This window comes from Fragaria vesca, linkage group LG3, assembly GCF_000184155.1.
Source record: "Fragaria vesca subsp. vesca linkage group LG3, FraVesHawaii_1.0, whole genome shotgun sequence".
NCBI classification, from domain to species: domain Eukaryota; kingdom Viridiplantae; phylum Streptophyta; class Magnoliopsida; order Rosales; family Rosaceae; genus Fragaria; species Fragaria vesca.
This window is the reverse complement of record NC_020493.1, coordinates 10,450,557-10,471,609: the sequence shown is the minus strand read 5'-3', so window position 1 is coordinate 10,471,609 and position 21,053 is coordinate 10,450,557. Positions and strand designations below refer to the sequence as shown.

The 21,053-nt window shown below is 37.1% G+C and overlaps 1 protein-coding gene and 1 pseudogene across 2 annotated transcripts in view; one reads left to right on the top strand and one right to left on the bottom strand.

Annotated features, from left to right (window-relative positions):
* Positions 1 to 21,053, bottom strand: part of LOC101292394 — a 1,325,780-nt pseudogene that overhangs the window by 421,658 nt on the left and 883,069 nt on the right. The window contains exon 151 of the transcript XR_184374.1: positions 412 to 497. The product of XR_184374.1 is annotated as an uncharacterized LOC101292394 (transcript). The remainder of the gene's footprint in view (positions 1 to 411; positions 498 to 21,053) is intronic.
* LOC101305443 (ubiquitin-conjugating enzyme E2 35-like) lies at positions 13,355 to 17,769 on the top strand. Its single transcript, XM_004294091.1, has 8 exons — positions 13,355 to 13,549; positions 13,778 to 13,805; positions 13,984 to 14,070; positions 15,384 to 15,442; positions 16,609 to 16,650; positions 16,744 to 16,817; positions 17,050 to 17,147; positions 17,283 to 17,769. Exons 1-8 carry the CDS (start codon positions 13,514 to 13,516, stop codon positions 17,318 to 17,320), a joined length of 462 nt encoding a protein of 153 aa, XP_004294139.1. The 5' UTR covers positions 13,355 to 13,513; the 3' UTR covers positions 17,321 to 17,769.

The window sequence follows — 21,053 nt, the reverse complement described above, 5'->3', positions numbered from 1 at the left end:
GAGAGAGAGAGAGGAAAGTTGGGGATGGGGGTATTTTATTAGGGGTGGGTATAAAAAACCTAAATCCTGGTCCCATTCTGATCCCGTCCCAAAATTTGACAGGATGGGATGGGATCTAAGTCTAAAAACACTAGGCCTGTCCTGTGTAAAATATAGACTAATCTGAGCCGTTGATTTTTTTAGATGTTTTGATCTCAACCTTTCATTTTTGAACCCTAATACTAACTCATCCCATTATCCCTGTAGTCTTTCACTCTTTCAGTTTCATCCTAAAACGTGAAGTCACGCAAACCCTAAATCCCAATCCAACCAAACCTCAAAACCTCAATCGATGATGCCTACTTGAAATTCCAATCCAACGAAACCTCAATCCCACTCTATATCAAACGGCATCTTCGACTATCCCACTACTTGCCGCCTCGCCGAAGTCCTCCTTGAACTCCTCCACTGCCTCCACTAACCTCACCGCCCGATTCCTCCTCGCCTCGGCATTCATGCTGCAGAACGCAAAAAGCCAAAGAAGGCAGATAGAATCTAGAAACACATAGAGAAACTCATACTATGTAACTCTGACTATCATGACAAACTAGATAGATTCCAAAACCTTTTTAGCTATATGTGGCAGCTTCTCCAATTTTCATAGCAAAACCCAATTCTTTCTCTCATTAACGTCAGGCAAGATCATTTTTTCTTTATTCGTTATATCTGTATTATATGTTTTTCGATGAAATCTATATATGTGCTATGCGTTCGGCCACATTTGGATTATGTATTTTCAAGTTATGAATGTAATGCTAGATTTTTTGTTTCAATTTAATCGACCCAATTTGTATAAATCTTTTTATGTTTCTGGGGATGAAGAAAGTCAAGGTGAGGCTATTGGGTACTAGTAATTAGCTGTATGTGATTATCTATATGTGTTTATTGAACATGTGTATTCAAAAAAGCTTCACTTCTTGCTTGATTATCTATAAAGTTGAATAAGTTTATTGTGAATGGCTGAATGCAGAGGAGAACAAAGGAGATTAAACACTTGCTTATGGCTCTCTATGATCATGTATTTTACACTTTTTAACTATTTTTTTGGTTGCATATATCCAATCTATTACTGTTGCATTTGTTGTTAGGTTGTGTAGTCTTATTCATTATCTAACGTGTGTGTCTGGTTCTTATCTCAAAATAAGTACTTCATGATCTTATTATACATTTTGTTCTCTCAAAATAAGTACTTCATATATGATCTTATTATACATTCTCTTAAAAAGAATGAATCGGTAACAGGTTAATGCGATCAGATCGTAGTTGTTCTTGTTGTATTAGGATTTATGTATACTTTATCCAGCTGTGATCAGATTTATGTATATTTAATGTGATCATATTGTAGCTGTTCTTGTGAAGTTCTTAGATATCCAGCTGCATATGAGTACTCATGAGTTAGATCCCTACTGAGGTTTACATAAACCAAGCATAAAGAATTGATCTTATATTTATGAATAGTTTCTACTTTCTAGTGTTTGTATATATTTGTTTTTAAGTAACCTGCTTTAGCATAAGACAACTCTTTTCTAAGTGAGATGTTTCCATTTTGTATATATCTAATCTTCAATTTCTGCATTTTTTTTTCTTAGTATGTGGTTCATGTTGATGGAGGTATACACATGCAAAGGCCGCAATCTTCAACCTCTTTATCTAGCACTATCACAAGTAGAAGCAGCACTAGTCGTGGTTGGTATTGTCATCGATGATTCGATTTGAAATTGTTTGTATTTGGAGCACCTTGGAGCAACTTGTATTGTTACTCTAGTTTAATTCTAGTTATAGATTATGGATTCAGATTATGTAATCTTTATTGGTATCACTATCAGGTACTCAAGTTATATAATTGAGTAATTATCTAATTGTTGTAGAACTAGGTTATATATGTGTATCTCTGTCAGGTCATCAAATTTCTTTTTCTTTATTTTCTAGTTTGGACTTTTGATATTGGGCCGAGATGGCGAGATTGGGCCCGTCCCGTCCCGGTCTCGTCTGGGACGGGACTTGCATGATCAAGTCTTAAAAACGTAAGACCCGTCCTAATCCCGTCCCGTGTGCAATGTGCAAGACGGGATTAGGGACGGGCCGTGGGATAACCCTAATCCCGTCCCATGTCCAGCCCTAGGTGTTATGGTCATTTGATAGCTAAAATTTGGATCAGACTTGATGCTCTTAGTTTTGGGCTTGTGCTTATGTCCTAACTCCTAAACTGTATAAAAATTAATGAAAGTGAGATTTTTGTGTTTTTAAATTTGGTCATGTGCTACTATGTAATTTTCTCAAGTGATTGCTGCAACGTATTAATCCTTAGAGCAAGTCCACCCATTGAAAAAAATTCAACCTAGGTTAGTTGACACATAGGCAATCCAACCCAAGAAGAAAAACTCATCTTCCACCCATATATGGGATATCCCCTCAATTCAACCCAGATTAAATAGAAGGGGAGCAAACTGACCCAGGCGAGAGGAGCAATCTAGCCCAGGTGAGTTTCTTCCACCTTAGCCCAAGCCCACACACGTTACTAACGTCAGCGGCCAGCCTCCCTCTCTTCGACGAGCCTGCAGATAGCCAGATAACGTCTCTCTCACGGACCAATCAGATGCAAACTTTCCTGCGTGGGAGGCAATCTTTTGTCGCGATGTGACATTATGTGTCAGCAACCATGTGCCAAAAGGTTGTTGGGTTTCTTTTAAAATTTTTAAATCAATGGTCCTTTAATCTGGCCGTTGGTTTCAATTATATTTTTAATCTAAAGGCTTATATTTAATAGCCAATTTCTTTTAAATATGTATTATGGAAAGATTTATGAAAAAAATCAGAAAATGATATAAAAATACCATTGGCCAAAAAAGAATTATAAAAACATTTTGTGTAAATTTATTCTAGGTTTCGCATAAATTTATTAATTTCATATGTCATAGTGTTTATGTCATTGTAAATTTTATATAAACACCCTTCTTTGTATAAAACCCTAATTATTTGCAATAAAGTAAACCTCTTTTTTACATTATGCCGTATATTTTGCATTAATATCTACCCTAATATTTTAATATTTATAGGGTGCGTCTATTGCCACTCCATAAACCACTTTGTTCACCCTGCACGTTATTGATTTATTGAAATACTAAAATATCCAAATGTAAGGGACAATAAGTTGTTACAAATTACAAATTACAAATTTTTTTTTCTTTTTTGTCTTTTTGTTTTAGATGAACACAAATTTCATAACTCTAACCCATATTTATCATATTCGGTCGTAAATCTGAAGACACTAACATTTAACCTAAAGATGAGGTAAACTGTTTGTATTTTTTTTTTCTTTATTGATGATTCGTCTATCTCTTTACTCATTATTTCTTATGTCGACTTTGTATGTAAATTTTCATGGACAACTATTATACCGTATTTATAAACAACAGATAGATCAGTTCAAAAAACTTAGAAGTATGGAAGACGTTGCTACTAGAGATACATTTACAGACATTGTGCATCTTGATATCGATTGATACCATTGAGTTGTTAAATTTGAGAGTTTTTTCTTGTTCTTTAACTTGGATTTATACTTTAATGTGAATTTTTGTTCACTTGGTGATTTTACTTACCTTAAACAAATCTAAAGTTTACAAAATATATGAAAAGAATGTAGGGTGAACAAAATAGAATTGAAAAAAAGGTTTTTTAGGTATTGTTAATGGGTGAATAAAGTATACTTACAATTAAAATTATGTAAGTGGGATGTGAAAAGAATGCGGGGGTGAACAAAATGGTTTGTGGGGTGGCAATAGACGCACCATACACATTCCTAAAAACCATTATTCATATTTACAAATGTTTTTGAAAATTCAATAAACAATCATTAACAATCTCACATCTTTGACGGGTGGAAACTGCTGCCTAGTCACAATAACCCAGAGTGACCCAGGTCACTATGTTCATTCTAACTCAACGGGTGAACTTGCTCTTATTGTGCTACAATGATAAAAGGGTGACTCATCATTCATCTCTGACTTACGACACAAAATCCAACAAAAAATAAATAAGGATTTTGTCATTATCATAATTCTTCAACAGTTTATAAGCTCAAATAGAAATGTGCTTCACTCATTTGCCACACTCACACTATACAGTATAGAGTTATTTGTGCATAATCTTGTTCTACAGACTCTAGTAATTACGTGGTGATAGAGATGTGATCAATTAACAATAAAACATTATTAATGTCATTTAGTACTAATTTTAACCCTTCATTGCTCATTTTAATCACAATCTTTTTGAAAAGCCTATTCCAATATAAGGTATCTCTATTTATGCCCAAATGAACAAATCTTTACTTAAAGTCTTAACAAACAATATTATTTTATGACTATTTTGCCCTCACCCCTTAAACATGCATAGAGAGAGAAAATGGAAAAGAGAGAAGATTTGGCCAGAACCTCACTGGCCACGGGACTCCAGTCGCCAGTGACCACAATCTTGCTGGTCACCGGAATCTCGCCCGATTTTTTTAAAATGTTACCAGAATCTAGCCTGATTTTTTTTTTTAAATGTCACCAGGATCTGCCGGACCTTGCCGGAAGTGTATCGCACAATCGCTAAAATTTAATTAAGGCGTAGTTATGATGAAAATGTTTTACTGGGAGGCAATAAACTCCTATTGAGATTTTATTGGAGGCAGTAAACTTCTACTGGGAGCAAAAAAACGAAGATTGAGGGGCAGTAGTGATGAAAAATGTTTTACTAGGGGCAATAAACTTCTACTAAGATTTTACTGGGGGGGGGCATTAAACTTCTTCTAGGGAAAAAAAACGAAGAAGATAGTGGTAATAAGAAATTACTGGGGGGGGCAATAAGATATTACTGAGGTAGTAAAAAAGAAACTTTACAGCTGAAAAGGCTTCTTCACCTTCGCAAACAAAACAAAAAAGCCTTTAGATCTCACCTTTATCACATGAATTCCTCTCTACACCCAAAGTGAAATTAGGTAGCAAGACTACTCCTCCCCTTCTCTTGTTCTCCAACCACAACACCAATTTAACCTCCAGACCAACAACAACCACAATTTACAAAGAAGGATCAGATCCTACCTTGAAATCCTTGGCCACGTTGCAATCCTCCTCTAGTATCATGTATCATTTGCTTAACCTCTAGCTTTCTCCTCCCTCCACGAGTTGTCCTCCTTCTTGTATCCAACAAAGGACTCTATGAACAAAGCATTATAATGCTTAACCATAGATCTAAAACTAGATCGGCTGGGTGTTCATCTCTGGTCAAAACCCTCGCCACCGACGACCCGACTTGATCGCACAGGGGCTTGAAGAGATGAAGAGGTACGTTCATACACAACAGTTTTATGGTGATGAGGTTGACGATCGAGAGCTCCGACGACGGACGACGTTGACGATGCTAGTTGATATCTGATGATGTTGTTACTGACGTGGAGGCTCCAACGGAGGAGGAGGACATCGAGGCTATGGTGATCGTCGCCTGCTGCGGTGGCGGCTATGAGGCTTTAGAATCTGAGGATGAGAATGGCGGGCAATGATGGTGAGAGAGAGAGAGAGAAGCATATCAAGATAGAAGAGATGGAGAAAGAGATGAGATTTGTGTGGGTGTAGTTACAAAAAGACAAGGTAATAGCGTTTTTGTCTTAAGAATAATTAGAATGGGCATAATGATAAGATTTTCATTGGAATGAGGTTTATTTTTGCTGTTTTTGACCAAATGGGCTTTTCCCTTAATATTTAGTCATGAGGTTCAACTACATTAGGATCTCATTTTTGGAAAAAAAAAAAAAAAAAAACCTAGCATTAGGATCGTCTTGATCCTTTGAGAATCAAATATATTTTAGTCAAATGTATATACAGTATAATAGATTTCACCATCAAAAAACTGAGGTGGGGTGTAGCATATCTTAACCCACCCTTGTTTTCATTCCCGTTTAAGAGCATGTTGCTGGAGAATATGATCTTGTTCTACGGATTATGAGTCATGAGTTCTTACATGTTTTTCTTCGGGCGTTTGTTCTATGTACTATTGTTCTTCTTATACTTTTCATAACCGTAGAATTTTTCAAAATTCTCAAAGTTTGATTTTCTTTTTATAAAGAAGGGTCAGGTTTAAGGACCACCATATTTTACACAAATTTTTATACAACTTGTGAGCCATTAGATTTAAAAACGTTTAAAAGTCTAGATTTATTGTTTGAATGATGTCAACCAGACATCAACTGACATGAAAAATGACACACACACACACACACATATATATATATATATATATATATATATATATATATAGAAGGNTTATCAGGTGCGGACGTTCGACGGGTTTTCGGTACGGATTTCCGCTGTTTCTCCACCATTCCAGCACCGGCGACGTTGTTTCTTCTCCCTGACTTGATCTTAGACCTCTCCCGACGGTGTTAGAATGAAGAAGAAGGCTGGAGAGATCACGATCGGAGGTCCACCATGATCTGTCGTGAAGTTCTGAGTGAGATTGCTGCACAGACCTCCGATCGCAATCTCTCCGGCCTTTTTCTTCATTCCAACACCGTCGGGGGAGGTTTGGGATCACGCCGGGGAGAAAAAACGGTGTTGCCGGCGCTGGAATGATGGAGAAACGGCGGAAATCAGTACGGAAAACCCGTACGGACGTCCGCACCAGAAACAGACTATATATATATATATTGAATCTAAGGGCTAAAAGGCAGCCCTCACGCTGTTACTGTTGATAAAACCGCAGAATATAAGGGGGGACATAAAACATATACCATAGTGTAAGAACACCTAAAAATAATATTAGGAGACCCTACACAACCTATGCATTCAAGCAAGAACCATTTAACAAAGATTGCATCATTGACAACTCTATTTACTTTGCATAAAACATGGCGACATAATGGAAAGCTAAAACTCATATGGGGTCATAAAAGACTATGTATATCCGTTTTCCTATTATGCGAAGATTTCACTCTGCCGTAAGAAGGCTGCGACCATTTGACTAAGCAATGAACTCGCTACCTCAGTAAAGCAGTCATAGTATGTTGCGTGCGCTTACCAGGACATAGCCCACATCGCACTATCGCAAAAGGGCTTATTAACGGCATAAAACCACCTAGACAACAAACGTAAATCAAACAAAAAACAGAAATTAAGATACCATCCCAGATTGGGCCAAAGAGGGCCCAAGCCCAAGCTACACAGGAAATATAAGGAAACCAAGTCGACAGTCGCGCCGAGCCATCACCGCGCCCGTAGAGTCGTCGGTTCACCACTGTCCATGCTCGGCCGCTCCGACCGGGTCCAAACAAACCCATATCACTCCTTGTTGCACCCAAGATCAGAGGCGTAGCCAAATCGGGTCCGATAAACCTAATCTGGAAAAATGACATATATGGGATCAAGGTGGCATAAAAGATCTGACTCAGCTGCTTATATGGATATGGCATTGGTTCTGGTTTTTGGGATCGAGTTCAATTGCTAATTTTCGAGTTTTTTACACCCTCATTTATTTTCGAACTCTTGATGAGCGATTCACTCCTAGGTGATTGTTTCATTGGTTATGGTTACGGTTATGATCAATTTTATCTTTACACTGCTTTCGTGACATGTGCAGTGGCGCGATGTCTTGCGACATCAAGTCACTTGGTTACCTATTATTCTTGATGTGTTTGTGGATCTTGCTATTCTTTATCATTTTTTATTTTAGATGCGTATGTGCATTTTGTTTTTGTTTTATCGCTTTCCTTTTATGTTTTTACATCGTTCTATGTACTTTTAGATTCCATACAAACACTTCTAAAAAAAGAGAGAGAATTTGTTGGCTAAAAATATTGAAATGGAACATTTTGTAACCCTTAATAAAATGGCAAACCAAGGCAACACATTATAATTAGGATATGCTATTACAAGCGTAGAACAAACAACTCGCCGTGAAATTCTGACCATGCCAATTATTACCACATGATGTTAATCAATTCCATTATTTCTTGCAGCTAAATAAACTTACTGCACTAATCAAGGAAAGGAAGAAACATCAAGAAAAGACCAACAGAGAAGAGAAACACATACAATTAGCGAGAGAAGAATAATGGCGAAGAACTTGGAAATCGTTGCAGTTTTTCTCACCTTGTCATGCTTGTTGTCTTTGGCCTATGCCGACGGTGACAATGGAGGCGACAAAACCAGCATCACTGTTGAGGGTTATGTATATTGTGACCCATGCCGTGTTCAGTTCCCAACCAGAGTCAGTAAACGGATATCCGGTATGTCACCCTAGCTAGTCTATTTATTCTTTTCAACTATTTTGAATCTATAATGAGAATTTTCCGTAGACATATATGAATTTGGGTTCATGTGCACTATAGAACAATGAATCAATCATATTAGTGACTCTTTGACTAAATTGTATTAATGACTCTGATCATTATTCTCATTACATTATCAGTTTGTTACGAGTTTCGATAAAATGTTGATAAACACATGAAACTGGTTGCGTAAATGACATTTTGATTCATGCACGCAGGTGCTTTAGTAAGACTGGAATGCAGAAGTCGCGAAAATGAAACTGTCATCTACACCGACGATGCAACAACCGATGACAATGGATCCTATAAGCTTTTTGTGAATGAAGACTTCCAAGAACAGATATGTGAGGTGACAGCGATTAAAAGCAATACAGATGATTGCAATGAAAAATTTGACGCCATTGAAAGAGCTAGAGTTTTGATCACAAAAAAGAATGGCATTCAATCTGATCAGGCTCGTTATGCCAACCCTCTTGGGTTCATGAAGAAAGAAATTAGTGACGAGTGCAAAGAAGTTATTGAGGAATTATTCCCAGAAGACATGCCAGACGAATTTAAGAAAAAATTCGAGAACTGATCGTGTCAAAAGTATCATGCATAATGTGAACTATTTACATATAATCTGAGGGAAGTATGCAGTACCTCTTTACCATTTCAGTTTTGATCATACAGATTACAGAAACCTTATGCTGAAAGTTTCTATAATAATTATATGTTTTTGTATTTGCAATTAACAACCTGCACGTATGATATGTTTGGGATTAATTAGGGGTATTTGACAACTCAATATGTTTGGCTCCGATTTTAACCACAAATTAAGTTAGGTTTCAAATAATTGGCTTTAGTTGGGGTTCTTGGGTGAATCATGTAAACTAGACATCAACTAGTTGAATATACTGGTCTTGGCCCGTTTTGCGAACCTTAATACCCATCAGCCGTCACACAAAGATCTGATTGATGTGATATTGAGTTTGCCTAAGAAGTTTTGAAAGCACTGGTACCCCAACTTTTGTGGCACGGTCAAAGTGGTATCCAGACTTTAAAAACTATCAATGTGATACCCAAACTTTGTTTTTGCTACCAAGGAAAGATCTGAGGCCAATTTCCGTCACGGTGCCGTCTATTTGCTGACATGGCCAGTATCGGGTCCACCCAAAAAAGGGTAAAAATGACATTTTACACAGACGACACCCTAATCCCTAATTGAATCAAAACTTGATTTCCCCCTTCCCCCCTTATTCTTACCCTCTTTTTCTTTCTTAGATCTCTCTCATCTCTCTCTCCCTCCCTCCCTTGTTCGCTTTCCAGAGACTCTCCTTGAAGAAAATTAAGGATCAGTTAATCGACTACTTACCTAACATAATCGGTACGTCCTGGAAGGGTGTAGGGAAGGGGTAGGATCGAGGGGATCTTGGGTGGATTATGAGGGCGCCATAGACAGTTGCACGGAGCCATAAAACATGCACATGCCACCAGAGAGGCCTTTCGTTCTGCTGGTTCCAGATCTCAACTCGCTTCGAATCCCCACCGCAATGTTCGAAGCGCTCGCGCCTCTCCGTTTCTCTATCTTTCTTACTGGATTCGCAACCAGCTGTAGATCTGAGCCGTCGGTTCTGAGCCATCGATTTGCACAACCATGGAAGCGGCTAACACTCCGATCACCATGAAGGATTTGTTGACGGTTAGTTCTCAGCTCTGATTAGATGCTCTCTTAGTTTGATTAGTTCAATTTGTGTAGTTAAGCTCAAATAGTTGATTTTTCTGGTCAAATTGTGCTCGATTCGTAGCTTCAACTTCGTTTTCGTTACTTGAGCTTCAGATATATCTGTTAGTCTGTGAAGTTTATAGTCTCTGTTCATATCTGAGCAGTTAGCTCACTAGGAATAGCTGTGACTTTAGCAATTTGAATAGCTGAAACTTGGAACTTGCCTTCAGGATTTTATGAAGTGTAGTTCACGTTTTGAGTACTCAAATATATTACCTTGAGTTTCTTTGTTTTGATATAATCAGTATATGTTCTTGTTTCTGAAGCTAGAAATCTGGTTTAGTCCTTCAGAAAGTACTCGAGCATGGCTTATTTCTATTCATATCGATCACTCATGGTCTTGTAACTTGACTTGAGTTATGTCTTTGAGTTATATATAAAATATACTAGCAGCAACCTATCCATATCCATGTTTGATATCAATTCTTGTTCAGTTGCTTTTGAAATTAGTTCTCTTACGTACAACAGCTCTTGCCATCCTCTTTACATGAACTTGTCATGCATCGTGTCCTTCTATGTTAAACCCCTTATTCCTTATAATGAGTTCTGAATACCCTATGGCCATCTTTCATTTGATACTTAAAGTCTTATGCTTTACTATCTTTGCTGCATTCTCTATGGTGTTAAAGAATCTCAATTCTTGATATTTATTTCTCAAAGTGAAGTTACTTTTGATGATCAGTTGTACTGAACAGTTTTTAAGCATATAAAGATAGCTCCACTCTTTGTTATCTTCTTCACTTGATAGAATTTGATCTTAGCAAATAAATTCTTTACTTCAATAAAATGTTATCTCCTTGCAAATAAAATTTGGTATCGCTATGCTTGAGTCTATTTTTCATTTCATATGTCTTGATGTCTGTGTCTTTTACTTAAAACTGGACTTTACTTGACTACTATTTACTTTACTTGCTACTCTTTGTGCTCAGTGACTAGGATTAACTTTTCTCAAGCAATTCAGATTTTGCTTCATGAGTTTGCTTGAATCATGATCATCTCTTCTTTTTCTTTTTTTGTTTCTGAGTTTTGATGTACTCTTGTTCATTGGAGGATTAACTTTTCTCAAGAATTTCAGTTAGTCATTTTTCTGATTTTGTACCTTTGCTTTTAGTCTTAGTGTTTGCCTATGATTCTTACTCTTTTTGATATGATATTATATAGATATATACATTAGACTATAAGGTTCTTATACATGTAATTTGTTTCTCAAATTGAAGTTAGAGATGAAGGTTTTGGTATGCTTAAAGTTGGCTGAACATTAGTAGTGTAGAACTTTTTTTATTTGTTATCTTCTGTTAGCCGTCATTGTGGTAATCTAATTTAGCTACTTAAGTTGCAAGTTTTATGTGTTTCCTTTTTGAAACATTGGAGTGGTTATGTTCAGTTGCTAGAAGTTTAATTGTGTTGGAAATGTCTTGTTGAATTGTGAACCAAATGTGGTTGTTGAATTGTGTTGGAAATGTCTTGTTTGTGTTCCACAGGTGTAAAGGGCACCAGCCCCACCCAAGGAATCAAAACCTATCAAGGACCAGGTCATAAAGTCTATAAAGAGATGGAAAAAAATGAAGTTGGCAATGGAGGGTAGTTCTGCTGGAAATGGTAATGCATCAGCCGGCCTCAACACAACCTCCTACCCAAAGTAGCTAAAATCATGGAGCAAGGGGTGCTAAAGAAAGTGAATGTGCTGACTTTTATATTAGAGAAACATAATGTGTACTTCATCATGTTTTGGAATCAATTTTTTACATACAATCTGGTTCCTTGAGTTTTTGGAAACTAATAAAGCTTGAATTCTAAAGCATAGTATGTTTCTCGTGTTGAACTGATGTTGGTTTTAATGGTTTTAATTCAGTGATATTGACAGCTCTTTTTGGTTCTATGTTTGAATTTTTATGTTACATTTTCAGCTATTGCATAGTATTTATTGTCAACAGATAAACATAACAGCAGTGCCTAAACGCTACTGAACTGATCAATGTGATACCTAAACTTTATTGAACTGATCAATGTGATACCTAGAATGAAAACCCAAGATTCAATTTTAAAGATTTTGGAGGGAAAACAGTTCTGAAGAATTAGAAGGTTATTTTTGTCATTGCACCTTTTTTTGGTGGGCCCTATGCCGGCCACGTCAGCAAACTAACGGCACAGTTACGGAAATTGGCCTCAGGCCTTTCCTTGGTAGCGAAATAGAAGTTTGGGTACCACATTGATAGTTTTTAAAGTATGGGTACCGCTTTGACCGTGCCACAAAAGGTGGGGTGCCGGCGGTGCATTTTCCTCTTTGCCTTGTACTACTTCCTTTTTAGTGTACAAACTTGTTAGACATTCAAGTATGCCATAACACCGACTTCGTATTTGAAATCGAATTTAATAGCTTCCACTTGAAAAAAATGAAAAGAAAGAAGAACTTACAAAGAGATTAGTGTGTATGCCCTCTCAAAATTGTTAGCTTATCTACTAGTGATTTGATGTACTTATACTGCACAACTCCTCAACCCTCGATTCATTATCCGTTGGAAAAAATAAATAAATCAGTCATTAAGAATGGTTAACATTAAACACATATGTAGAGGCGCAGGAAATGCAGGATACACTAACGTTTTTCTCTTTCATTTCTCTTATTTTATTTGTTATGAAATACTTCCCCAAGGTGCTTATGATCCAAGGTGCTTTAAGGGTATGCTATGGTAGCCTCGCTTGAGTTTGTTCCTAAGTCAGCTTATTCTCTAGCATCCTCTCTGTTGGCAGTGTGCTTGTGTGGATTTAGACCAGCGATGGATTCCTGGGTAAGTAGCGACGACAAGCAGTGCAGAGATTGAGGTCCGAAGCGGCGGAGGTCACGATGACGGAGATCAAAGCAGCATGAGTCGAGGCTGAGTGCGTTTGGTGCAGGCGCTAGGTTTGGGTGTGTGACATGTCGTTGGCGATGGTGGGTTAGGACAGGCGGGTTTGGTGGACTCCGGAGTTTGGTCTATTTTATCGAGGGGGGCTAGATCTAGCTATTTTTTTTATGCCTTAAAGACTATGAGTGATTACGATTAATATGTAGTCCATCTTATATACTGATAATATGAGTTTGGCCTCATAACTTCTTGTCTATCTATAGATGGTAACGACATGGTATGTAACGGCTTCTGACCTACGCGTTTTGAGTTTGAATAATGAAAGTCGCAATGAGATTTTTCAAAAAAAAATAAATAAATAAATAACAAACTAGAAAGTAGAAACCAATATGCAGAAGGAAAGAAAAAGGAAAATTATTCTCCAAGTCTAAAAGTGCCTCTCGACCCCAAAAATCGAGAATTGCATATATGCTTTATTTTGTGTAATAGCGAAAACGCACCGTTCTCTCTCTCTTCTCTCTCTGCAAAACCCTCATTGCGTAGTCTGCAATCGACCTTGGAATGGCGAACAGTAACCTTCCCCGGCGGATCATCAAGGTTCGCTTCGCGATCCCTCTCTGAATTTTCCCCTCCGATCACTCTACTTCACTTTTCTCAAAACCCTGAATTTCAAAGACTCAGTTTTTGCTTCCCCAATTTCATTATGCATGCTTACACTAGAATTTATGCTCCGAAAGTTTCGATCTTATTAGGGTTTCTTCGCCCAGCTTTGAATTTTCGATTTTTGGTTTTAATTTTTTTTTTTTTTTCGGTTAATTCTTGCAGGAAACTCAGCGTCTTCTTAGTGAACCCGGTTAGTGCTTCAGTCTTTGATCTTTTGTGTAGCTGGAATGTTGAATTGAGCTTTTGATTAGTTTGTTTTCTTTGGTTAGATGTAGTACAAATAATTGAGCTTTTGGTTGTTTTTTTTTTGTTGTATGGGGATTTGTGGGTTTAGTTTGATTTTGATTTACTGTGTTGTGATTTTACAGCTCCTGGGATTAGTGCTTCACCGTCGGAAGATAACATGCGCTATTTCAATGTGATGATCCTTGGCCCCACTCAGTCTCCTTATGAAGGTATAAATCACTGGACTTCATTTCTAGTGTGTTAATGTTGTGGTTTTATAATGAGATTTTGGGTTTATCCTATGGTGTGTTCATAATTGCGACTTTTAGGGAGGTAGTTATGTTAATGAATTTGAGAGATTCAGCTCTAGTTAAGGTGTAAAGGCTTGATGGTAACTGTGATCTGAGGAAGCTTTTCCATATTCATTTGATCAGTGAGTGCATGTATTTATGATGCTGGAAATCTATGATCTGCTTCTTCTTCTTTTTCTGTGAAAGTGGGCTTTGCATAAATGAATGTGTTTAATAAAGTTGGATTTAAGTAGAATGTGTTATCAAGTTGGAGCATTTCATTGAGCTCTGTAGACTATGATTAAGTATCACTCAAGGTATTCTTGCTTCGAGGTTTCTCTTTACTCGTGTATGGAATAAGTATCATGTCAATAGATTTATACTTTGATGTGGCAGTCTAGTTTGTGGGATCATTTTTGTTGTGTAGGCATATTCAACTCTCTCTTTCATTTTAGGTCAATTGTTACCGTCATTGATACTCTCAAAAAAAAAAAAAAAATTAGTTACCGTAAAGCAAATGATTGAACTATATTCAGATATTATGTCTTTGGACCAAGTAACGACTGCATATTCTCATCATTTTGTTTCCCATAGCGTATTAGGGGATTGGAGGAACCTTATTATAAAGGAGACCTAGAGTTTCCTGTCTACAAATAGGAATGCTTTTGGATGTCAGTCAGGAGGGATGGTTAGTGATTTCCCAGGTAGGCAGGCTATTTGGAGAGATGTTCTAGCAATCATCTATGCTTGGGGAGAGTTTTTTGATCACCCTGTGGAAGAGTGTATATCGTTGACTCAGTGAGAATTCAGAATTGTAGTCAGTTTATGTAAAACTGATCTATCTCCTATGAGTTTGTTAGCTTTTCAGAGTATGACAATGACTTGAGTAATAGTTCTATAGTCTTATAGCCGGGTCGTAGATGATTGACGACAGCCTTTAGTTGCCAAGTAAAAAGGCCAGCAGATGTGTGTTTTACTCTACAGCAAATTGCTTGTATATCTTTATTAAGACAGTCTACCTTTCTTTTGGGTTGAGCTTGTGAGATAGAATGAGAGTGTTGATAGCTTACTGATACTTTATGTTGATTACATATAGCAAGATTGTTATTATTTTTAGTTGAGATGTTCATGAAGGTGTCAGTTTTACAACTGTGATATTTCTTATTGATTGGTTTCTTTTTCTGTCTGGAATATGATTGCAGACTTTATCATGGTGTTGTATATTCACTTCTTTTAGAAAAAAAAAAATTCAGGTGGAGTTTTCAAGTTGGAACTATTTTTACCTGAAGAATATCCAATGGCTGCTCCTAAGGTAATTTGATTTGATGTCACTTTATCTGTGCCAAGGCTATATTGCTTTCTTGTATGATGGTGGTTGGCTCTGCACAACTGTTGCTCGTCCTTGGATATATGATAAGTACCTTTTTTATTAAATGGTTTCAAAGATTCAGGGACAGTTAAATTGAATTGCAGTGGATAAACCTTCTAATTATGGCTTCACATGTGCACTGTTCTAATATTTAAATGGAAATTTTAGCTGGGTGTTTTCTCCATTTTTATCATCTATGTCCAGGGCAATTTGATGGCATACCTGCATCACCCAAGTGGAATGTTTCTACAGAAGTAGTATTGATTACTCTGTAATATGTAGTCCTTAAAGTTTAGAGAAAATAGTATCTGGGATATGCATAGTTACTGCATGCTAGGTGGATCATTAGGATCGGAAAAGGAAGTTCCTTAGTCACCCACAATGAAGAAGTTCAATATTGTAGTTAGAAGGGGAAAGCTGTGTTTGCGTATATGATGCCATTTGTAAATTGTTCAGGGAAAAATATGATTAATGATCAGGCACTCTCTTTAGAACGGTTAATTGTTCATGATATATGATGGAATTTTAAGTTCAGTTGAAAATATTGGGAGTGCAGATGCTGATAGAAATTTTACAAGGTTAATAGTTATATTTGGATGTTTTCACTTGATTAAACTAATCTAAAAATAAGTTGCACATAATTACTGGTGCTAGTACCCCTTTTGATTTCTGGTATGCTTACATTGGTGAAACCTCTACTGGCTGAGCAGGATTGGATAGTTTACTAGCCCTTCTCTAGGATACCAATATGGTACTGCAACCTATTAAAAGGCCACCTAGGCCAACTGAGTCATTGTTGTGATCTTTTGTGTTGATTTTACAAATGCATCAGGATGTGATTTTGGCCTTGCAGTTCTAAACCATCTGTCATTTAAATTTTTCTAATGTTCATATTATATTGGACAAAATAGAAAAAAAGGATCACGAAAGTCCTGGCAGAACTCTGTGGTACCTGCCATATGAACATTTAATTCCTCTATAAGTTTTGGCCAATAGCTAGATAATACACTTGCATTATATTTTCCATCCCTTCTTTTTAGTCGTAATCATGTTGTGTAGCACCCTTGATATTCTTCACTATCAAGAACTAATTTTTTGGCTTGCAACAGGTTCGGTTTCTCACTAAAATTTACCATCCTAACATAGACAAGGTAGGCAACCTTTCTCGTTTTGTTTCTCTCTCTCTTACTTTTAAACGATTCAGAATTAATGTTTTGTGTTCCATGCGTGCATTTTTTATACAGCTGGGAAGGATATGCCTTGACATTTTGAAAGACAAGTGGAGTCCTGCTCTCCAGATACGAACTGTTCTTCTAAGGTATCATCATTTAATGTGCCTTGGTCTTTGAATTATGGTAAAGCTATTACCTTTCAGATCATAGTCTCCATAAGAAACACCTATTTGAATCACAGGCTCAAATTATCCCGACACACTTTTTGTTTAATATCTGTATAATGTGCTTTCATAACAGTAACTAGTGTTTGGGTATATTTGTTTGAAGTTCAAATTGGAACTGAATCATTGCCAATGTTGGTCTCTTTTCTGCTAGTATTCAAGCACTTTTGAGTGCTCCAAATCCCGATGATCCACTCTCGGAGAACATTGCTAAGCATTGGAAATCAAATGAGGCGGAAGCTGTTGAAACAGGTAATCTTAATAACTCTCTTATAGTTTTACCTCTCCCAACACACACACACACACACCCCTTTTTTCTTTTCTTTTTTCAAAAACATTAGCTCTAGTTATACTGCTGCCTAATGTTCTCTTCACTAATCCCTGCAGCCAAGGAATGGACCCGTTTATATGCAAGTGGTGTGTGATGACATGGTGAAAGTTATCCTTCCCACAAATAACCTTATTGCAATGTATGCTATTCAATGTCATTGTCACATGAAAATTTGGAAGAATTGATGTTTCAAAATATTTTAAATTCTCGAGCAATTACAGGCTGATAAGTGTTCTCATCTGATAGTTCTGTTGGCTCTGAACTTGTAAGATCAGCTAAGGTACTTTTATCTCCCCCGTTTCAAAATGACGGGGGAGATAAAATATGGTATTAAGTGAACACTGAGAATAATTGCCGGTTAATTTCCTTTTCTTGACTTTTAAATGTAATTATTTGATTTGAAGAAACCTCTCAATGTGTGTAATTCCTATGCAACTGCTTCACCAGATCAAATACCGATAGTGGTGGAGCTCATGGCATTAAAAGACACCATGAGTACAAAGCAGCATCTTCTTTCAGTTCATTAATTTAGGAGCTTACTTCTGTGTATGATTTTGCAGAGGACCTAATATATACCTAGCTATACCCTAAGCCATGTTTACAATATGAGCAGTCATGTTTGAACTACAACCTTTGTAACCTGTTGGCCTTCAAATCTCAAATGACTGATCATTTGTTTAATTTCGTTGCCAAAGTAGTATTGTCAAACCTCAAGCTGCTCTTGTGTGGTGAAGAATGTCTCGAGCACAGAACCACTGCTCTCTGTTTTTGACGATGCCGATTGGGATTCTTTAGCTTGAACACAATGTGGGTTTTTTTTTGTTTTTGTTTTTATTATAATTATCGGTGAGGGTCATCATAGTTAAAGGGTGTATGGCCCTCTTGTTTCATTTTACATTTCTTGATACAGTTTCTCATTTACAGAACAATGATGAACTGCAATGGAGTTGTACACTTGTACGTAACATCCAAATCTTCTTTCTGTGTAACTGTGTAAGCTCCACAAATGGTAAGGGAAGACACAATTACCCAAGTCTGAAAACCCCAGAAAGCGACGTGTCATTGTTCCTGATAGATGAGAATCCAATCTGACGAAACTTGCTGCACGAGTTTTCACTGTTTGAGTAGGCCGTACTAGAAGAGGCAGGTTAAGAGCCTCACAGCCACGTTTAGGGCAGTGACCTCCCTCATCTGTGTGGTTTTGGATCTATCGATCTAGATCCATCTATCTATCCGCTACCTTCAAATCTAATCTCTTCAGCATTTCACGTACTGTCTTTCAGTACCTCGATCCTCCCCTTCTGCTTTTGTTTTTTGTTTCTGAGCAAATAAACAATGATATTCGATTCTCTGTTTGCTTCACACCACATCATGCATTGGCCCCATCTCAGCAGTCACCTCCCCCCCTGCCGGCCGTTTGACCGCCGGTGACGCACCGACTAGGGCACCCAGCAGAGACCCGTGTGAACATGCTGGTCTTTCTTCTTTGATGAACTGCATGGTCAATCAAACACAGCTTCCTTGGTTGACCGTCTTGAGAATCTCTTTTTAACAATGTATTGAATATAACGAGAGCTCAAGGAGTAGGTGACCCAAAGTCGCATGAACATTTTCGTATTCTTAAGCTTTGATCTGAGATATAGTCGTTCCATGAATTAGCATTTGAAATTTGTTCTACTAATCAAATATAAAGTTTACCGTTTGTCAAAAAAAGTTCTCGCAACTAAACAATTGAAAATGTCTGTCTATATTTTATTTACGAACATAAAACTTATGTCACTTGACTAAATAGTAACTTTTGGTTTACAGTATTGTATCTATTATCGTAATTTGTAGTGCTTTCTTTCCCATCATTTCCTCTATTCTCTTGTCAAATAGTTCATTTTGATCATGTTATGTTCAAACCCTTCCAAGCCATTTCAGCCTCCCGTATGAGCATGCAATCCGATCTTCGACGTGCGAAATTCATCGATTAACAGCGGACAACCACCTATCCTCTCAAATCTTGGACCACCAGTCTCACATTCCGTTTTGTTAGGTTGTTGATGATATTAGGCGGAGGGAGAAGGGCTCATTTTGTCACCATGCCAATCAAGCTTTGTTTGAACATGGAAATGGTCCATGGGAAGAACTGAACTGAAAGTTCTAAGAAGCGGACAGGATGGAATTGAATTCATTTATTGCGACGGCAGCCCTCACAGACGTAGCCATCAGCCCAGATGGGAGGTGGTCGCCGTCAGCCAGGGTGGCTCTACCGGCCGGACTTTGGAAGTTGATGATGATCAATTTGGTGTCTATATATGTAAGTATGTGTATATGAGTATGACTGAATTGAGTTGGGGTACTTGTTTCTTTCTTAAATGTCCACATGCCAAGATTGAAGAGCAAACCCCACTCTCGGACCATTCCCAAAAATGTCCTAATTACAGTAATTAGTGTCACTCTGGCAGAGGCATATTTCTGGAATCAACTGAATGAAATGTTTAGGTTCGAAATTAAAGACCTAAAGCCATTTTTGGATGGCTCATTACTCAAATTTAACATTATTTTTCATCTTGTAGCTTAGTGTTATGAACTTACTATCTGAATTATGTTTCTTGTATTGAAAAACATGAGTCAAAAAGATACTGTCTACTAGTTTTTTTTTTTTTTTTTTTTTTTTTTTTTTTTTTGTTGAGAAGAGATATTGTCTGCAGTTAAAAGAAGATATATTTTTCCTTAATACAAGAAACATAATTCAGATAGTATGTTCGTAACACTAAACTACAAAATGAAAGTAAATCGTAGAATCGGTTAAGTTACAGAGACAGATACATTAACGACGATCCAACTTTATTATTGTGACACTGATAAGAATGTTTGCTGATAAGACAATGATGATCGTACTAGGGACCATTCATTTGCCAAAACGAACAAAAACTCAAACAAACTTATCAAAATTTGTCAAAATCAAAGACCAGAACTGATTCTCTTTGCAGAGTTTGGACCTTGGTACCATTTTATGCATCAAAAGAGTAAGTAAAACAAAAACACTCAAGATGCCACCTCTGAAGGTTCTTAGAAAGTAGCAAACTAGGTTGAAAAAGAGGCCCTATCACAACCATTATCATTATTTTTAACAGTAATAATTTAGACTTTTCTAAAATTGGCTGCCAATATGAGACTTCGTAGTTTATTATAAATTTTTTTTTAGAGAGAAATTAATATTTCATTAATTAAGAGTCAAACCTAATTACACACTTACAAATGTAAGACTGAAAAAACTAATAACGAAAAGCATAAATCTCCAACTCGTCCCTCAGTGCGTCGAGTCACTAAGCGACGGAGGATTGAAGAATCACTCGTCCCTATACCCGTACAGCTTTCTTGTTTCTTCTATAATATAAAGGTTGATTAAGCCTTCATCCCACCATTTTTATACTAATAGCCAGCCAAGCTCTAGTAATAAAATTTAGCCCATGTTAATTCTAAAAACTGGCTTTGAGTCACATATGCAAGCCGTCCCTAAAGGGGAATAAGTAAGGTCATTTAGTGGTCACACACAATATGTCTATAGTGACATTATGAACAACCTAAAATCAAACATTCGTATCATTATCAAAACTAAAATCAATTGCAATAAAAGGAGAAATACAAGATGTTATATGTTGCTTTGTGAAGGCTCAAAACTTTTGATAAACACATTGCATAGTGATATGATGAACTCCAAAGGGGGGCATTGATCTCTCTTTCACAATCACTATTCGACAACCAAATTGGTCACAAGTGGTTGGCAAGAGTAAAGAGTGTGGTCTCTTAGGGAGCTTTTCTCTCCCCCTTTCTTGCTA